Genomic DNA, 16,823 nt, shown 5'->3' with positions numbered 1-16,823 from the left:
GGGCGCCGCCATCTTCCCCTTCTCGGACCACGTCCGGTCCATGGGCGCCACCATCTTTTACAACCCCCGCCACGTGCGGCCCGTGGGCGCCGCCATCTTGTCCAACCCAAGATCATCAGGCGCCACCATCTTATCTTCCCCACGGCACATGGGCAGCACCATTGTTCCAGGACCTGTGCCCCCTGGGCACACCATCGTTCGTCACCAGCATCGTGCATCAATCGATCGACCAGTCTCGCCTGCACAACCTAGCCACCGCCTCGGCAAGCGTGAAGATCGATGGGCACGAGGCCTCTTGCCTGCTGGACTCCGGGAGCACCGAAAGCTTTATCCATCCAGATACGGTAAGGCCAATCAAAAAATCTCCCTGGCCTCTGGATCCCACTCCGTGGTGATCCGGGGGTACTGTATAGTCACATTCACGATCCAGGGCGTAGAATTCAGCGGCTTCCAGCTCTACGTCCTCCCCAACCTCTGCGCTGCCCTGCTACTCGGCCTGGACTTCCAGTGTAACCTCCAGAGCCTAACCTTGAAATTCAGCGGGCCCCTATCACCCCTTACTGTGTGCGGCCTCGCGACCCTGAAGGTCGACCCACCTTCCCTATTCGCAAACCTAACCCCCGGATTGCAAACCAGTCGCCACCATGAGCAGACAGTACAGCACCCAGGACAGGACCTTCATCAGGTCAGAGGTCCAGCGGCTGCTTTGAGAAGGCATCATCGAGGCCAGCAACAGCCCCTGGAGAGCCCAAGTGGTAGTGGTGAAAACTGGGGAGAAACACAGAATGGTTGTGGACTACAGCCAGACCATCAATAGGTACACGCAGCTCGACGCGTACCCCCTCCCACGCATATCTGATATGGTCAATCAGATTGCACAGTATCGGGTCTTCTCAACTTTGGACCTCAAATCCGCCTACCACCAGCTCCCCATCCGTAAGGCGTACCGCCCATACACTGCCTTCAAGGCAGATGGTTGCCTCTACCATTTTCTCAGGGTTCCCTTCAACGTCACCAACGGGGTCTCGGTCTTCCAAAGGGAGAAGGACTGAATGGTCGACCGGTACGGGTTGTGGGCCACCTTCCCGTACCTAGACAATGTCACCATCTGCGGCCACGATCAGCAGGACCACGATGCCAACGTTGCCAAATTTATCCACGTCGTAAACCTCACCAATAAAAAGGAGAAGTGCATATTCAGCACAAACCGCTTAGCCACCCTCGTCTATGTGGTCCAGAATGGAGTTCTGGGGCCCGATCCCGACCGCATGCGCCCCCTCATGGAACTCCCCCTTCCCCACTGCCCCAAGGCCCTCAAACGCTGCCTGGGGTTCTTTTCATACTACGCCAAGTTGGTCCCAAACTACGTGGACAAGGCCCGCCCACTCATTCAGACCACCCTTTTCCCCCTGATGGCCGAGGCTCAACATGCCTTCAACCGTATAAGAGCCGATATCGCCACGGCCACGATGCACACAGTAGACAAAACGCTGCCCTTTCAAGTGGAGAGCGACGCATCAGATGTCGCCCTAGCCGCCACGCTCAATCAGGCAGGCACGCCCGTGGCATTCTTTTCCCGCACCCTTCACGCCTCCGAAATTCGGCACTTCTCCGTCGAAAAAGAGGCCCAAGCCATCGTTGAAGCTGTGCGGCATTGGAGGCATTACCTGGTCGGCAGGAGGAGATTCACACTCCTCACTGACCAACGGTCGGTAGCCTTCATGTTCAATAACACACAGCGGGGCAAGATCAAAAATGATAAAATCTTGAGTTGGAGGATCGAGCTCTCCACCTACAACTACGAGATTTTGTGTCGCCCTGGCAATCTCAACGAGCCCCCAGATGCCCTATCCCGAGGTACATGTGCCAGCGCACAGGCGGACCGACTCCGGACCCTGCGCGATAACCTTTGTCACCCGGGAGTCACGCGGTTGTACCATTTCATAAAGGCCCGCAATCTGCCCTATTCCGTCGAGGAAGTCAGGGCAATCATCAGGGACTGCCAGGTCTGTGCAGAGTGCAAACCGCACTTCTACCAGTCGGACCGCGCGTGCCTGGTGAAGGCCTCCCGCCCCTTTGAACGCCTCAGCGTGGATTTCAAAGGGCCCATCCCCTCCACCGAACGTAACACGTATTTCCTCGGTGTGGTCGATGAATACTCCAGATTCCCCTTCGCCATCCCATGCCCCGATATGACGTCTGCCACCGTTATCAAAGCCCTCAACACAATCTTCGTGCTGTTCAGCTTCCCCGCCTACATCCACAGTGACAGGGGATCCTCATTCATGAGTGATGAGCTGCGTCAGTTCCTGCTCAGCAGGGGTATTGCCTCCAGGATGACCAGCTATATCCCCCGGGGAAACGGGCAAGTGGAGAGAGAGAGAACGGTACGGTCTGGAGGGCCGTCCAACTGGCCCTACGGTCCAGAAATCTCCCAGCCTCCCGCTGGCAGGAGGTCCTCCCCGATGCACTGCACTCCATTCGGTCGCTACTCTGCACCGCCACTAACGACACACCCCATGAACGTCTCTTTGCCTTCCCCAGGAAGTCCACATCCGGGGTGTCGCTCCCGACTTGGCTCGCAGCTCCAGGACCCGTACTCCTCCTCGGCACGTCCGACTCCACAAGGCGGACCCGTTGGTTGAAAGGGTGCAGTTACTCCACGCTAACCCCCAGAAGCCTACGCAGCGTACCCCGACGGCCGCCAGGATACTGTCTCCCTCGGGGACCTGGCACCAGCAGGTTCCACGCACACACGCCCCTCCGGCCCGGCTCCACCCCCCCCACTCCCCCGGCGCACCCAGCAGTAACCCCCCCAGGACCATCCGTCCTCCCCCTGCCCATGCCAGAGGATGAAGAGGATGTTGGCACGCTCCCGGAGTCACTGAGGACTAGACCAACACTGGAATCGCCGTCACCACTGCGTCGCTCCCAACGCCACATCAAGGCCCTGGACCGGCTAAATCTATAATTGGTTCGGGACTATCAAACCACCTTGTACTGGACTTCAGAAGGAAATATTTTTTTTTTTGCTTCTGTATGTTAAACTTGCTCTGTATATAGTTCTCCACCACCCCCGTCGGACTCAATTTTAACAGGGGGTGAACATGGCAATCACCACTGTTGTACATATTAGGAGATGAGTGGTAAGACCCTGTACTACAGGTACGGGGGTAGTCCCTGCCTGCTGGCTCCGCCCAGTAGGTGGAGTATAAATATGTGTGCTCCCTATACAGCAGCCATTTCGCCAGCTGCTGTAGGAGGCCACACATCTTAAGAGTAATAAAGTCTCAGTTGTATTCAACTCTCGTCTCTGTGCAATTGATCGTGCATCACACGTTTGCAGTGTTTATTGTGCACAATTTAGCATACTTCATATGTGTTAAAAATTATGAGTAAAAGAAAATTAATGTTAGAATACTACAACGACCACTCACATCTTGATAGCATATTTAATATATTAAAAAGATTCCAAAATTATTCACAGGTGCATTATCAAAACAAAACTTGATACTAAGTTATGCAAGGAGATATTAGAGCAAATGGACAAAAACTTATCAAAGAAGTAGGTTTTAAGGAGCTTCTTACAGAACATATTCTCTATTTCAAACATATTTCATTAGTTGTAAAACACTTTTAAGAGGCCCAGAGGTTGTGGAAGGTGCTATATGTGTGAAAATATTTATTTCAGAAGAATGCCAGAGAGTTTAGAGGGGAAATTCCAGACTCTAGGACTTGTAGCTCAAAGTACAGCTGTCAGTGGTGGAGCAAAGAAAATATTCCCAGAAATGGGCCATGAACGTTTGAGAAAATAATTCGAGGCTGTATGTTGTGAGAGGGAAACACAAAGCAGCTACTTCATCAAGGGCCTCGTGACTGGACTACTGTTTTCAATTCTTAAAAATGTTGGACCACTGACATTTAAAACCTGTTGTATTAAATGGTGGCAGAACTAATCCATAAACTAAAAGACTGCTTTCCACCAGTGAAGTGGTATTTTGAATGATGGGGGCGGAGCAACAAAAACAAATGCAGTACTGAATCGGGCAGCCAATGTGCAGCAAGGATACAGTGAGGAAAATGGTCTTTAGCTGACTTCTGCCTTCTGTTGGAGAAAGCCAAGCAGAGCTAAAGAATAAAAGTCCCAATCCCTTGGCTATTGTTAGGAGCCTCTTCAAGGCTCAGAATAGCAGTGGTGTTAATTTAGGAAACAGGGAATTTTAATTTAGTAGCATCTTTCATGACCTCGGGCTTGCAGCCAATGAAGCATTTTTAAAGTATCATCACAGTTGCAATGTTGAAAACTCAGCAGCAAATTTCCAAATTACACAAAGGCAATGTTTTATTTACCAATGGTCTGTTATAGTGGTGTTGGTAAGGGATAGATATTGACCTGGACGCCTAGCAGAGCTCCCCTGCTCCTCTTCAAAATACTGTAATCCACCAGAGAGGTTAGACGGGGCCGAATATAACATTTTATCTTGAAGACAGTACTTCGAGCAGAGCAGCACTTCCTTAGTAACGCATTGGGGTATCAGTCGGGATTACTTGCTCAAGTATCAGAGCAGGGCTTGAATCCGTAACCTCTGACTCAAGAAACAACCTCTGACTCAAGAAGAAAGAATTATTATGTACTGAGCCAAGGGTGATACTCAACTGCTTAATTCCAAAATATCAACATAAGTGTTGGTTTCCATTTCAGAATTCCAGCCGTGCAGCTTAAGCTAGCTTCACACCAGTATGGGCCTGACTGGGAGAGAGTGGGCACATGTGCATGGCAGCTGAGGAAAATATAGGAATTCAGGGCTCAATTCAAAATAATTGTAATGCAGAAACTAAAGGATGTCATGATGGGACAAGAATCAATCTTTATCTGCTGTCAGATTACAAAAAAAAACACCTAACAGTAATGATTCTACAGCCTATAGTTACAGTTCATTGTAGTTACACTTGAACTGGTAAATAAAATGAGAATCAACCCCAGCCGAACCCGTGATGGTATTGTGGGCAAGTGTATCTTATGCTCTGGCACTCAGTACAGGAGACACATGGACAGACTGTTCATCAAGGATGATGAGCACTAACAAGGTTTTTGACAAGATGTTATCACAGTCGAGTCCCTATCTCCCTTTTATTCGATGTTAAAAAGTGGATACTGACTTATTTTTCCCTCCATCCCCTTACACAGAGACAAACAGCAGCAAATTCAACTTGTTGCCTCAGCTGAGATCAACTAGCTCTGTACAAATTTGGAATGAGACCCCACCATCCAAGTCAGTTATGCCACTATCGTAAGCTTTTTAATTAAAAAAAATAAGTACAGGGTTTTACTTACACAGCTGCTGCTTGTGATCTGGTAGAATAATGTTTTCTTCAGTTAACCCCAATCCCTCACTTTCTTCATTTACTTGTGGCATTTTGTGGTAACATACCTACAAAGAAAAGTCTTATTAATTCAAAACTAGAAAAAAGAACAGAATAAATGCTACCTATATCTTTCAAACAGTGAACCTTGTTGAATCCTGCCCTTGGCATACTGAGCCTGTATAGAGCAAATTCTAACCTGTGCCACAGGAAACTACACAGTTTGATTTGAACCAGACACTCGTCGGTTAAATCACACCCAGGTAAGAGTTAAATGGGGACTTTCATGGCAAGGATGAGTCCGGTTTCTGGATCCTGCGACACGGTGGTGCAGTGGTTAATACTGCTGCCTCACAGCACAAGGGACCCGGGTTCAATTCCAGCCTTGGGTGACTGTCTGTGGGAAGATTTCACATTTTCCCCGTGTCTGCGTGGGTTTCCTCCGCATGCTCCGGTTTCCCCACACAGTCCATAGCGGTGCAGGTTAGGTGGATTGGTCATGTTAAATTGCCCCTTAAGTGTCCAAAAGGCTAGGTGGGGTGACTGGGTTACGGGGAGAGGGTGGAGGCATGGGTTTAAGTGGGGTGCTCTTTCCAAGGACCGGTGCACTCGATGGGCCGAATGGCTTCCTTCTGCACTGTAAATTCTATGATCTATGATGTTACGTGGATTGGCAATGCTAAATTGTCCCTTAATGTCCTATTACGATCCCAGACCAGACCCCAATCGTGGCTAGGATACTGGACTGAAACCCCAATATTTTATTTTAATTTTATAAGACGGTGAGGAAAGGATACCTCGCTCCAGGATTGATCACACAAAGGAATAGGGATATGGTATTTGAAAACAAAAATGTATTACTAACACAGCATTAAAATCTTTAACATCACACCAGAAAATAACTTACAATTAGAATCATAGAAGTTTACAGCATGGAAACAGGCCCTTCGGCCCAACCAGTCCATGCCGCCCAGTTTTTACCATTAAGCTAGTCCCAGTTGCCCGCACTTGGCCCATAACCCTCTATACCCATCTTACCCATGTAACTATCTAAATGCTTTTTAAAAGACACAATTGTACCCGCCTCTACTACTACCTCTGGCAGCACATTCCAGATACTCACTACCCTCTGAGTGAAGAAATTGCCCCTCTGGGCCCTTCTGAATCTCTCCCCTCTCACCTTAAGCCTATGCCCTCTAGTTTTAGACTCCCCTACCTTTGGGAAAAGATGTTGACTATCTACCTTATCTATGCCCCTCATTATTTTATAGACCTCTATAAGATCACCCCTAATTACTCCTACTCCTTAAACAATACTACTTAATACAGTGAATACAATAACCTTAATTGCTATCTTTATTCTCGCTTAAGCAACAAGAAAATAAACCAACTGAGCTCTCAACCCACCTTAAATACCAATGGCACAGAGGAATACTTGCTTTACAGAGATTTTCTTTGAGAAAGAGATCTCTTGGCACTGCTTTACAGAACAGGTCTGACTCAGGTCTGAACCCCTGCAGAAACTCTAGCTGAATGTCTTCAAAAGCTGTTTCATCTGGCTTGGTTCAGCTCCCCCTTGTCCTCAGATATGTCTGCACTTTAAATACAGTTAATCTCTTTTAACTAACCTAGTGAGAGCAGAACTGTTTCATTGTGCACACCTTCAGCCAGATCAGAACTCGCTGAAAATGCTTTCTCAAAATCTCTGATGCCTTTACTCCACTCAGCAATGACATCATCTCACCAAGCTTAAATCTAATTAAACCCCAAGGGAATCCCCTTAATGAAAACAAGATTGCATTAGCCCAAGCTTTTCACGATTGTTAATTGCACCTCTCACTCCTAATACCTTTGTTGTCTTTGAAACTAACATTCTTTTAAAAACATGACTTCAGCAGGCAAACACACTAACCCAGGCTTTCAAACCTTACATCACCAAATATTTATATTACAATCTAACTGAAATTCCCACATTCATTAGTCCAAAGAGATGCAGGTTAAGGTTAAGGGCAGCGGGGGGGGTTATGGTGATAGTTGTGGGAAGTGGGCCTGGGTGGGGTGCTCTTTCAGAGCGTTGGTGCAGACTTAGTGGGCCGAATGGCCTCCTTTTACATTGTAGGGATTCTATGATAAGTCCACAACATGGATCACCCCTTCTCACGCAGCAAACGTTACTGAAAACATACTCATTTCAAGGATATAAGCTACATGCTGGAATTATCTAATATATAATACATGCTACTACACACAGTCAGTTGAATCTGTACATATTGGAACCAAGTGAAAAAGACAGTATCCAATTTATTTATTTTTAAAAACACCAGCCTGACAAACTTAGTTCTAACGATGTTCTCATTTGGATTTCAGTAACATAATATTGTATATGTGCAAAATGTTAATACTCTACTTAAGGGCAACCAAAAGCAACTAAACCATCTATGATACCTGATGTAAACATTTTGAGCTCCATACATTCAAGTGACGTTTTGGTGGCGTCATGAGAATGTCGCTTTAAGAAATGGTTAGCTGCTCATGTTACTGCAGTGATGTCAGAGTGTGGGTGGAGCGGAGCTCTGGTTCTGCTTTTTAGTTTCACTTTGAGAAAAGCTTGGGTGTGTCTGTCTTTTTGGTTTCGTTTTTCAGTGTGTTGCAGCTGATGTCAGCCAAAGCAGCTGTATTGTTGATCTCTCTGCCATGAAGGACTATTTCTTAATCATTTGGTGAATTCAGAATTATAAATGTTTTCAGTATTGAATGTAAACCCTGATGTGCTTCTGTTTAAAGGTTTGTTAAGTCTTTTGGGTGTAAAAGACAGCATACAGGTTACTTAGTGTTGTATTCTTTGGAGGTTATCTTTGAATTAATGGTTGCTAAGATATTCGCTGTTTGTTTTAAAAAGGTTAACTTGAGTTCATAGAATAAACATTGTTTTGCTTTAAGAAATAACTTTTCCATTTCTGAAGTACCACACTTGTTGAGTGGGCTGTGTGCTCCCCATACCACAATCTATTAAAAGTTGTGGGTCAGGTAAACTCCGTGATACACTTTGGGGTTCTCTAAACCCTGACCCATAACAGTGGTTACAGAGATTGTTAGATTAAGATGCTGATTATATGGTGGTTGGATACTTGAGGTCGGTTTCAAGCATACAACTCATGCCCAAGAGGAAACCTATGGATGTGTCCCCTTAAAGACAAGACGATTTGCACTTGCACAGAAAAGAGGTAGATTGGGAACTATTAACGTATAAAGGGACCTGGGCATTCTAGTACACCAGTCACTGAAAACAAGCAAGCAGGTAAGCGAGAAGTTAGGAAGGCAAATGACATAAAAACAAATTACTGCGGATGCTGGAATCTGTAACCAAAAGAACAAATGTTTGAAAATCTCAGCAGGTCTGGCAGCATCTGTAAGGAGAGAAAAGAGCTAATGTTTCAAGTCCAGATGACCCTTTGTCAAAGGGAAATGATATGTTGGCCTTCACTGCAAGAGGACTGGAGTACAGGAGCAAGGATGTCTTACTGTATCTGCTCGGGGCTCACACCTGGAGCAGTGTGTGCAGTTTTGGTCTCTTTATCTAAGAAAGAATATACTTGTCATACAGGGAGAACAGCAAAGGGTCACCAGACTGATTCCCGAGGATTGTCGAAAGTGGCAGATTGGGTCGACTGAGCCTGCATTTGTGATGATAGGTAGATTATTATCTGTATATAACACAAGTATATCTTCGTCTGAATGTGTATTATAAGTCATATATTTTACTGTTGCAGTTCTAGCATCTAGCTAACAGGTGGTGCGAGTGTGCAGGCACGTGACCGGACACACCATGTGTTCCAGCAGAAGGTGTTAGTGAGGAGTTGACAGCACGTGCATATTAGAGTAGATCTGTGGTATCTTCATGTCAGTTAGTGTTAGACCATTATTTCCAACTGTATTCATCTTAAACATTATAGTAATCCTTTAGAGTAGTGTTAGTAGTGTTGTTGTAAAACAAAGTCTAATGTTCTTTGTCAAGATCCAAGATTGGCACAATCAAATAACATAACATGGTACCTAGGAGTGGATGTCGAAAGAGAACAGTTAGGGAAAGTTATGTATGACGAGAAGACACAAGAAAACAATAGGAGACTCGGGGCAAACCAGCAGCAAAACAACATACTACCAGGATTGTCGAACCGCGATTGAAGCATTGAAGACTCCTAACCGACTGGTAATGTAGATGCGAACTGTGTGTGCTTCCAAGCAAAAGTTCACTTTTTATTTCGTTTTTAAATTTAGAGTACCCAATTATTTTTTCTAATTAAAGGGCAATTTAGTGTGGCCAATCCACCTAAGCTGCACATCTTTGGGTTGTGGGGGTGAGACCCACACAGACACGGGAAGAATGTGAAAACTCCACACGGACAGTGACCCAGGGCCGGGATCAAACTTAGGTCCTCAGTGTCGTAGGCAGCAGTGCTAACCACTGGGCCACCGTGCCATCCCAATAGTTCACTTTTTACATGCAAGCTATTGGTCTCCAGACACAAGAAAAAAATAGCGCACCTAATGACAGTAGCAATCGATCTGTATAATCCTTTTCAGTTCGCTTCGGAGGAAGACAAGAGCTACTCAAAAATAATCGAGCAATTCGATAACTATTGCCATCTGCAAAAAAATGAAACTTCCAAACTTTATGTTTACAGACTGCAATGTAATAAATTACGTGAGCGATTGCTGAGGGAATTTTTTTTTAAACTAGCAGATGCCATAAAAATTAGCAAGGCCAATGAGATTGCACAAAAGCAAATCACTGAAATCTAGACACCAGAAAGTAGTGGGAAAAAAAGAGGACACGACCGAAGCCATCTTTATTGTGCCGCAGCGGGATCAGAAGCGTGATCTGGGTGGTGGCCATTTTGAGAAATTTTCAGAGAACGCCATTTTATGTTGGAGGAGTGGCAGAACGTACGGCCCAAGAAAATGCCTTGCATATGGCAAAACATGTGCCAGAGAAACGATTTGGCCCAGCAATGCCTGTCGATTGCAAGAATGCAGCAACCCAAGAGTGTTAATGTAGAATTGAAGAGGCTAAAAAAATTAGTGATTCGGCAATTATGCAAAGTGCAGCCCTGAACAGGCAAGCTGAGTTTAATGATGCACCAGGTGGCCTAGAAGGTTCTTTCTCCGTGGACATGATCAATGAAGGCACTGAACAACGAAACACAAAAATAGAAGAAATAGAAAACTACTTGGATAATTCCGTTCATAATTAATCAAGCACGAACATTAAACTGGACACAGGTGCCAGAGCACATTTAATCAACGAAGCAGACCTACTGAAGATGTGGATTCTACCACGAATAGAGGATACCAATTGCAATCTCACCGACTACCACGGCGCACAAATCAAGACGTTGGGAAGGCGTAACCTGCAAGTCAAAGTGAATGCACAATTATTCAGTTAAATTTGCAATTGCTGAAGCAGACGAGCGATCACTGCTAGGCGCAACAGCATGTGAGTCATTGCAGCTGGTACAGCGATTAAACCGACTATATACTGATCGTGCACATGGCAGCCATAGATGCAAAGTCAGTACAGACTCCGGGGGAACAATCCAAGACTCAGGCCACAGCTCCGCACACAGTGAATTACAAAAAAGATGCTATTGAAAGGCTAGGGACCTAGAAGTTATGGATGTCCTCAAGAGTGTAAAACAATGCTTAAATCCCAAGTCGGATGTCGACAGAAACAAAGTCTTCAAAGCTAAGCCAAAGGCTGCTTCAGAAGATGACTCAACGGAGGCAAATGTCTCCTCAAAAAGAAACACAACGGTGATGTCAATGGCTGCTCGTCAAACATCGAAACGTCATGCCAGAACAATAGATAGCAAGAACGAACAGTTCGAAGAGCGGGACAAAAAAAGTTTGAAAAGAATGGAAAGAAATTTAAACCAAAAAGCACTGATGTTGAGCCACAAACAAAAAACAACTGGCACAGTGTAGCATATCAGGGCTCCACAAAAGAAAATGATGAACTTTTGGAATTGCAACAGCACCATGAGCTAGAAATGAAGGAACTGGAGAGGACACGAGCTGTGCTACGGGAGGAGAAGAGGGAATTAGAAACCCTGCAACTTGCCCCTCAGTTTCAATGAGCAGAAATAGTACACCAGAAACAGTTTATTGAGAAGGATCAGCAAGTCATAAACCAGCTGAACACAAAGATTAATTCCCTTGAACACCATATTGAGTCCCTAGAGAGAGAGAGAAGCCACATGAAAGAGAATTGCCTTGAATTGGAGAACAGACTTACTCAGTCAAAAAAAGCATTTGAAGCAAGTGAAGACAACAGAAATAATGTGTTCAAACTGCAGGAACTACAAATTGAGATCGGTGAATTACATCAGGAAATCAAGCAACTGAACATCCAGCAGGAAGAGCTAAAAAGGAAGACAGGAGATATGGAAACCTGCCTGCAAGAGAAAAAGACAGAGCTGCAAGTGGTGATGGGTAATCTCAGAGATACCAAAGAACAGCAGCTCAGTGAAAAGAACAGCACACTCAAGTAACTAGAGGAAAAGCTGAAAGGCAGCCTGACTATGAAGAGGTTAAAAAGAAGTTAATTATCCTGAAGTCGATGGGAGGTGTAGCATCAGAAAGATCTAGATCACAGGACACATCCAAAACCCTAGAGGTACTTCTTCTGGAGAAGAACCACTCATTGCAATCTGAAAATGCAACTCACCCAACAGTGACCTCAGTGATCCTGTTCCAACATTAGATCTAGGACAACAGCTCCAGCTCAAAGTCCAGCGTATGCAAGATATATATATCAAGAATTAGAAACTACGGGACACACTTGAGGAATACAAGAAGGAGTTTGCAGAAGTCAAAAACAGGAAGTAACAATAAAAGCACTTAAAGAAAAAAATCAACGAGTATGAGCAAACTCTAAGCAGCAAAGCAGAAAGCGTGGCTCTTGGGAAAGAGCAGAAATTACGGAATGACTTCGCAGAAAAGGAAAGGTAGTTGCAGGAGATTCAAACATTTTGGCATCCAAATTTGAGGAGGCTGATCACAAGGTTCTATTATTACAGGCAGCCCTGGAATCAATTCAGACTGAGCTATGTGATTTAAAAGCAAAGTACGATGCAGAATCAACTGCCAAAGTGGATGAAGTTGAGGTTATCGGGACATGTCTGGAAAGAGCCAGAGGGCAGAGGTGGTTCAAAGAGAGACAGAGACTTTGCGCATGTTAGAGTAGCTCTGTAGTATCTGTCATGTAAGGGTCCCTTTCAGAAAAGTGTTTATCAAATAGCTGCAGTGATGTCATTGTGTGGGTGGAGCTGAGCTGTGTTTCTTGCTTTTTACTTTCGCTTTGAGCTGGAAGCTGTTTTTTGGCTCTGAGTTTTAGTTTCATTTTCAGTTGGGGAGCTGCATTCAAACTAACGAGGTGTATTTTGGTCTCTCTCTCTGCCTACTAAAGAATGTCTCCAGGTCACTTGATGATTTCAAAGTAATACCTATTTCTTTGACTTATGGATGTTGTTAGGAAAGTTATTAAATGTTACCTAGACAGTATTGTATCTGTGGGGATTATCAGTGTTGGTAGCTGATAAGATGTTATCTGGATTCATAGAATAAACATTTGTTTTTGTTTAAACATACTTTAGATCTCTGTTGCATCACACCTGTAAAGTGGGCCCTTGTGCTCCCCATAACCAAAATCTATTAAAAGTTGTGGGTCAGGTGAACTCCATGATATACTTTGGTGTACTCCAAACCCTGGCCCATAATATATCTTAGTGTAAGTTAGCGTTTGACCATTATTTCCAACTGTATTAATCTTAGACATTTTAGTAATCCTTTAGAGTAGAGTTAGTAATAAATAGTTTTGTTGTAAAACAAAGTTGAAAGTTCTTTGTTAACACTACCACATGAAGATCCAAGATCAGCATAATCAAAAAACATTACAGTATTCACCACAATTTAGAAAAATGAGAGGGGGATCTAACTGAAATGTATAAAATTCTGACAGGGCTGGAATGCTGGATGCAGGGATGTTGTTTCTTCAGGCTGAGGGGGTGCGGTCTAGAACAACGGGTTGTAGCCATCTGGGATGGCCACTTACAAGAAACATGGACGTTCACAAAGCCTAACGGGAAATATGGACAATGTAAGATTCAGGCAGGCACAGAGCCTGAATGTATATTTGTGAGCAGAGAATCCAGACAGCATCGAAACCCCCAACCGATTAGCATTTAACGGCCCATCTCCGTAAGACAAAGGATTGATACTCAGGTAACCGATACAAGCCGACATTTTGGCGCCACTCCCTTTACTCAGGAAGCGTAAACAGCAGGGTCAATGACCGCTTAGGACATGCCCAGCCATCAAGGCACCCACCCCTTTATTGGCTCAGATCGAAGGCAGTGATCGAGAACTGCCCAATTGGGTCCAAACCCAAAGACCACCCAAAAGAGCACGAAACTCCCCAGGATAAAGAGAGACACTGCCATGTGTTCGATCTCTTTTGGACCTGGCGCTCCGGCAACGTCGATCTGCAAGTTCAAGTTCAACGCTCGCTACCAGGCGGATGATCCTAGCCAAACCGGTTACATCTCCAGATCCAGCCAATCCAGATTCGACCGAAGGCCACTGTTCCTCTGACCTAAGCTGGGTGCCTGAGCAACGAGGGGGGGGGGGAAAGAGAGGGGCCCTGCACTTGTTATCTTTTGGCGGGAGATCAGGGCCTCTGATGGGGGGGATGGGCTAGGGGCTGGTTAAGGGACTTGAAAGGGCACGGGGAGATACAATCAGGTTAATGGGTCCTTGGTGTGTGGGGGGAGGGCCCGAGCACTTGGATGGGAGACAGTCAGGCGCCAAGGGCAGGGGTCAGCGTAGCTAGCGTAGGTCAGGGGGCACCAGGAAGAGTAGGAGAAGGGGCGGGCTAGGGCCAAGCGCAGGGCGGACCTGGCAGGTCAAGCCTCAGGGGGCGGGGGGGGGGGGGGGCAGCCGGGAAGGAGAGCAGAGAAGACTTAAGTGGGCAAGGGGATGGGGATCAGGGATCCCCCGGGGGAGAAAGTCGCTTGCAGGGAACAGCGTAGGAAACCGACAGCAGCAGCAGCACCGGGGGGGGGGGGGGGGGGTTAGGGCCACATTAGTTTAGTTGAACACGTGGGGCATGGGCAAACAGAGCTGATAGGGGAAGTGCCTTATTAATATGTTTAGTCTTTCCCACTGTTCGTTTTCAATATGTTAAGGCTTTTGTATATGGCCTTCTTGTAAATGTTACCAATCTGTTTTAAATAAAAAATTTCAACAAAAAAAAAAAAAAAAGCTGGGTGCCTGAACAGGTTGTCATAGTTTTTAGGTGTAGTTTAGCTCGTGGTGTTTATGTTGCATGTTTCAGTTAATCTTGTGTGTAAATAAAGTATCATTGATCTTGAACTAACTAACTGGTTGTTTGGCTCTTTGATCGATACCCGGTTGAACCTTGTGACGGTATCATTTGATACCTGGTGACTCTGAGAGTATATCATATCAATATCTAGATAAATGAAGGGCAACCTTATTGACTGCCATATTTCGAGCAAGTAAAGATGGCAACTAGGTCACAGTCTCAGGATAGGCCATTTAGAACCGAGATGAGCAGAAACGTCTTCATTCGGAGGGTGGTGAACCTGTGGAATTCTTTACCACAAGGCTGTGGAGGCCAAATCACCGAATATATTTAAGAAGGAAATATATAGGATTTCTAGACACTAAATGCATCAAAGGGCATGGGGAGAGTGCTGGAGTGTGGAATTGAGATCGAGGGTCAGCCATGATCTTGCTGAAAGGAAGAGTAGGCTCGATGGGCCAAATTTGAGACATATCCGCTGGGGGTGGCACAGTGGTTAATACTGATGCCTCAGTGTCAGGGACCCGGGTACAATTACAGCCTTGGGTGACTGCCAGCACGTTTTTGTTTTCCCCGTGTCATAGATTTCATAGAATTTACAGTGCAGAAGGAGGCCATTCAGCCCATCGAGTCTGCACCAGCTCTTGGAAAGAGCAACCTACCTAAGGTCTACACCTCCACCCTATCCCCATAACCTAGCAACCCCACCCAACACTATGGGCAATTTTGGACACTAAGGGAAATTTAGCATGGCCAATCCACCTAACCTGCACATCTTTGGACTGTGGGAGGAAACCGGAGCACCCGGAGAAAACCCACGCACACACGGGGAGGATGTGCAGACTCTGCACAGACAGTGATCCAAGCCGGAATCGAACCTGGAACCCTGGAGCTGTGAAGCAATTGTGCTATCCACATGTCTGTGTGGGTTTGCTCCGGGTGTTCCGTTTCCTCTCACAGTCCAAAGCTGTGCAGGTTAAGTGAATTGACCAAACTAAATTGCCCCTTAGTGTCCATAAAGGGTAGGCAGGGATAGGGTGGGGCATGGGCCTAGGGAGGGTACTCTTTTGGAGGGTTGGTGCCAACTCAATGGGCCAAATGGTCTCCTTCTGCACTGTACAAATTCTATGGTTCTAAAGAATTAGGGCGGAAGAGGCAAATCGTTACAGGAGATTTTTAAAAAATATGCCTGAGTGACACAGGAAGCCATCCAATTCTGAAAATTGAATACACATTTTATCTGGTATCGCTATTAACCAGATTTAGCTGGATGGATGGATGAGGAGTTGTTTTAAACACCCCAGTTTCCATGAGAACTGAAACTTGTTCAGTCGGTGAAAGCAGGCTATGGGTTCATATATTGCTCCTGATGAGGCCTGTGCTGCGGCTGGGGCAGACTCTTTAAGATCACAGCCGGTCATCTTCCAGACACACTTCCGTCCCCCTTCCCCCCCGAGCGCGGTCTCACCGGATTTGTTGTCAAAGGTGATCAGACTCCATCCCCGGGACGCAGGTACCCACACCGCTGCGGGACTCCATATTTGAGCGAGCTGGGGAACCGAGCCCCCTCTGCTTCCCTGCAACAACATTAACTCACAACAAACGTTCCGGCCCCGCTGTCAGGCTGCAGAGTCTGCACTGACACAGGGTGGGGAACCATTCAACCAGCTGGCTAGCCGACCCTACTCTTTACGTCCTGGTTACAATTTAAACCAAAGTAAGTTATACCAAGGGTCACCTGTCAAAAACACATACAAAACGTCTTTACAGCGTCCATAAATCAATATTCATCATTTTTATTTCATTTCGGTGATGACCGATTTTACCATAATTCTAAAAAGAAATCCCAACCAGCTGACGGGGGGTGGACTGCGAACAAACGAGGAAGGTTTTCTCACAGTCCGTGATATTGTGGTTGAAGGTGGTGTGGCTTTAAGCCAATGGTGGGCAATATGCAATTGGGGGGGGGGGGGGCTTAGGGAGAGGGGGCACATGCACCCTATGTGGGTTCTGAGTGCAGCCCACAAAACATTTTGTTGACTGTTGCCCACATGCCGAGTTGCCCCATTCTGTT

General features: G+C 46.0%; 1 protein-coding gene across 4 annotated transcripts in view; it reads right to left on the bottom strand.

Moving 5' to 3' along the window:
* Positions 1-16,823, bottom strand: part of znf408 (zinc finger protein 408) — a 109,758-nt gene that overhangs the window by 23,274 nt on the left and 69,661 nt on the right. For 2 of the 4 annotated variants that reach the window (XM_072518840.1, XM_072518839.1), the window contains one exon: positions 5,336-5,432. In XM_072518840.1, coding sequence (XP_072374941.1) covers positions 5,336-5,417 — 82 coding nt within the window. In that variant the 5' untranslated portion in view covers positions 5,418-5,432. Of the gene's footprint in view, positions 1-5,335; positions 5,433-10,683; positions 10,776-16,217; positions 16,326-16,823 lie in introns of those variants that run through there. The other 2 variants (XM_072518838.1, XM_072518837.1) reach the window with 2 other exon arrangements.

The sequence above is a fragment of the Scyliorhinus torazame genome, chromosome 10 (genome assembly GCF_047496885.1).
Source record: "Scyliorhinus torazame isolate Kashiwa2021f chromosome 10, sScyTor2.1, whole genome shotgun sequence".
In the NCBI taxonomy this organism is placed as follows: Eukaryota; Metazoa; Chordata; class Chondrichthyes; order Carcharhiniformes; family Scyliorhinidae; genus Scyliorhinus; species Scyliorhinus torazame.
Note: the sequence above shows the minus strand (reverse complement) of the source record. Positions and strands in the feature narration are given on the sequence as shown.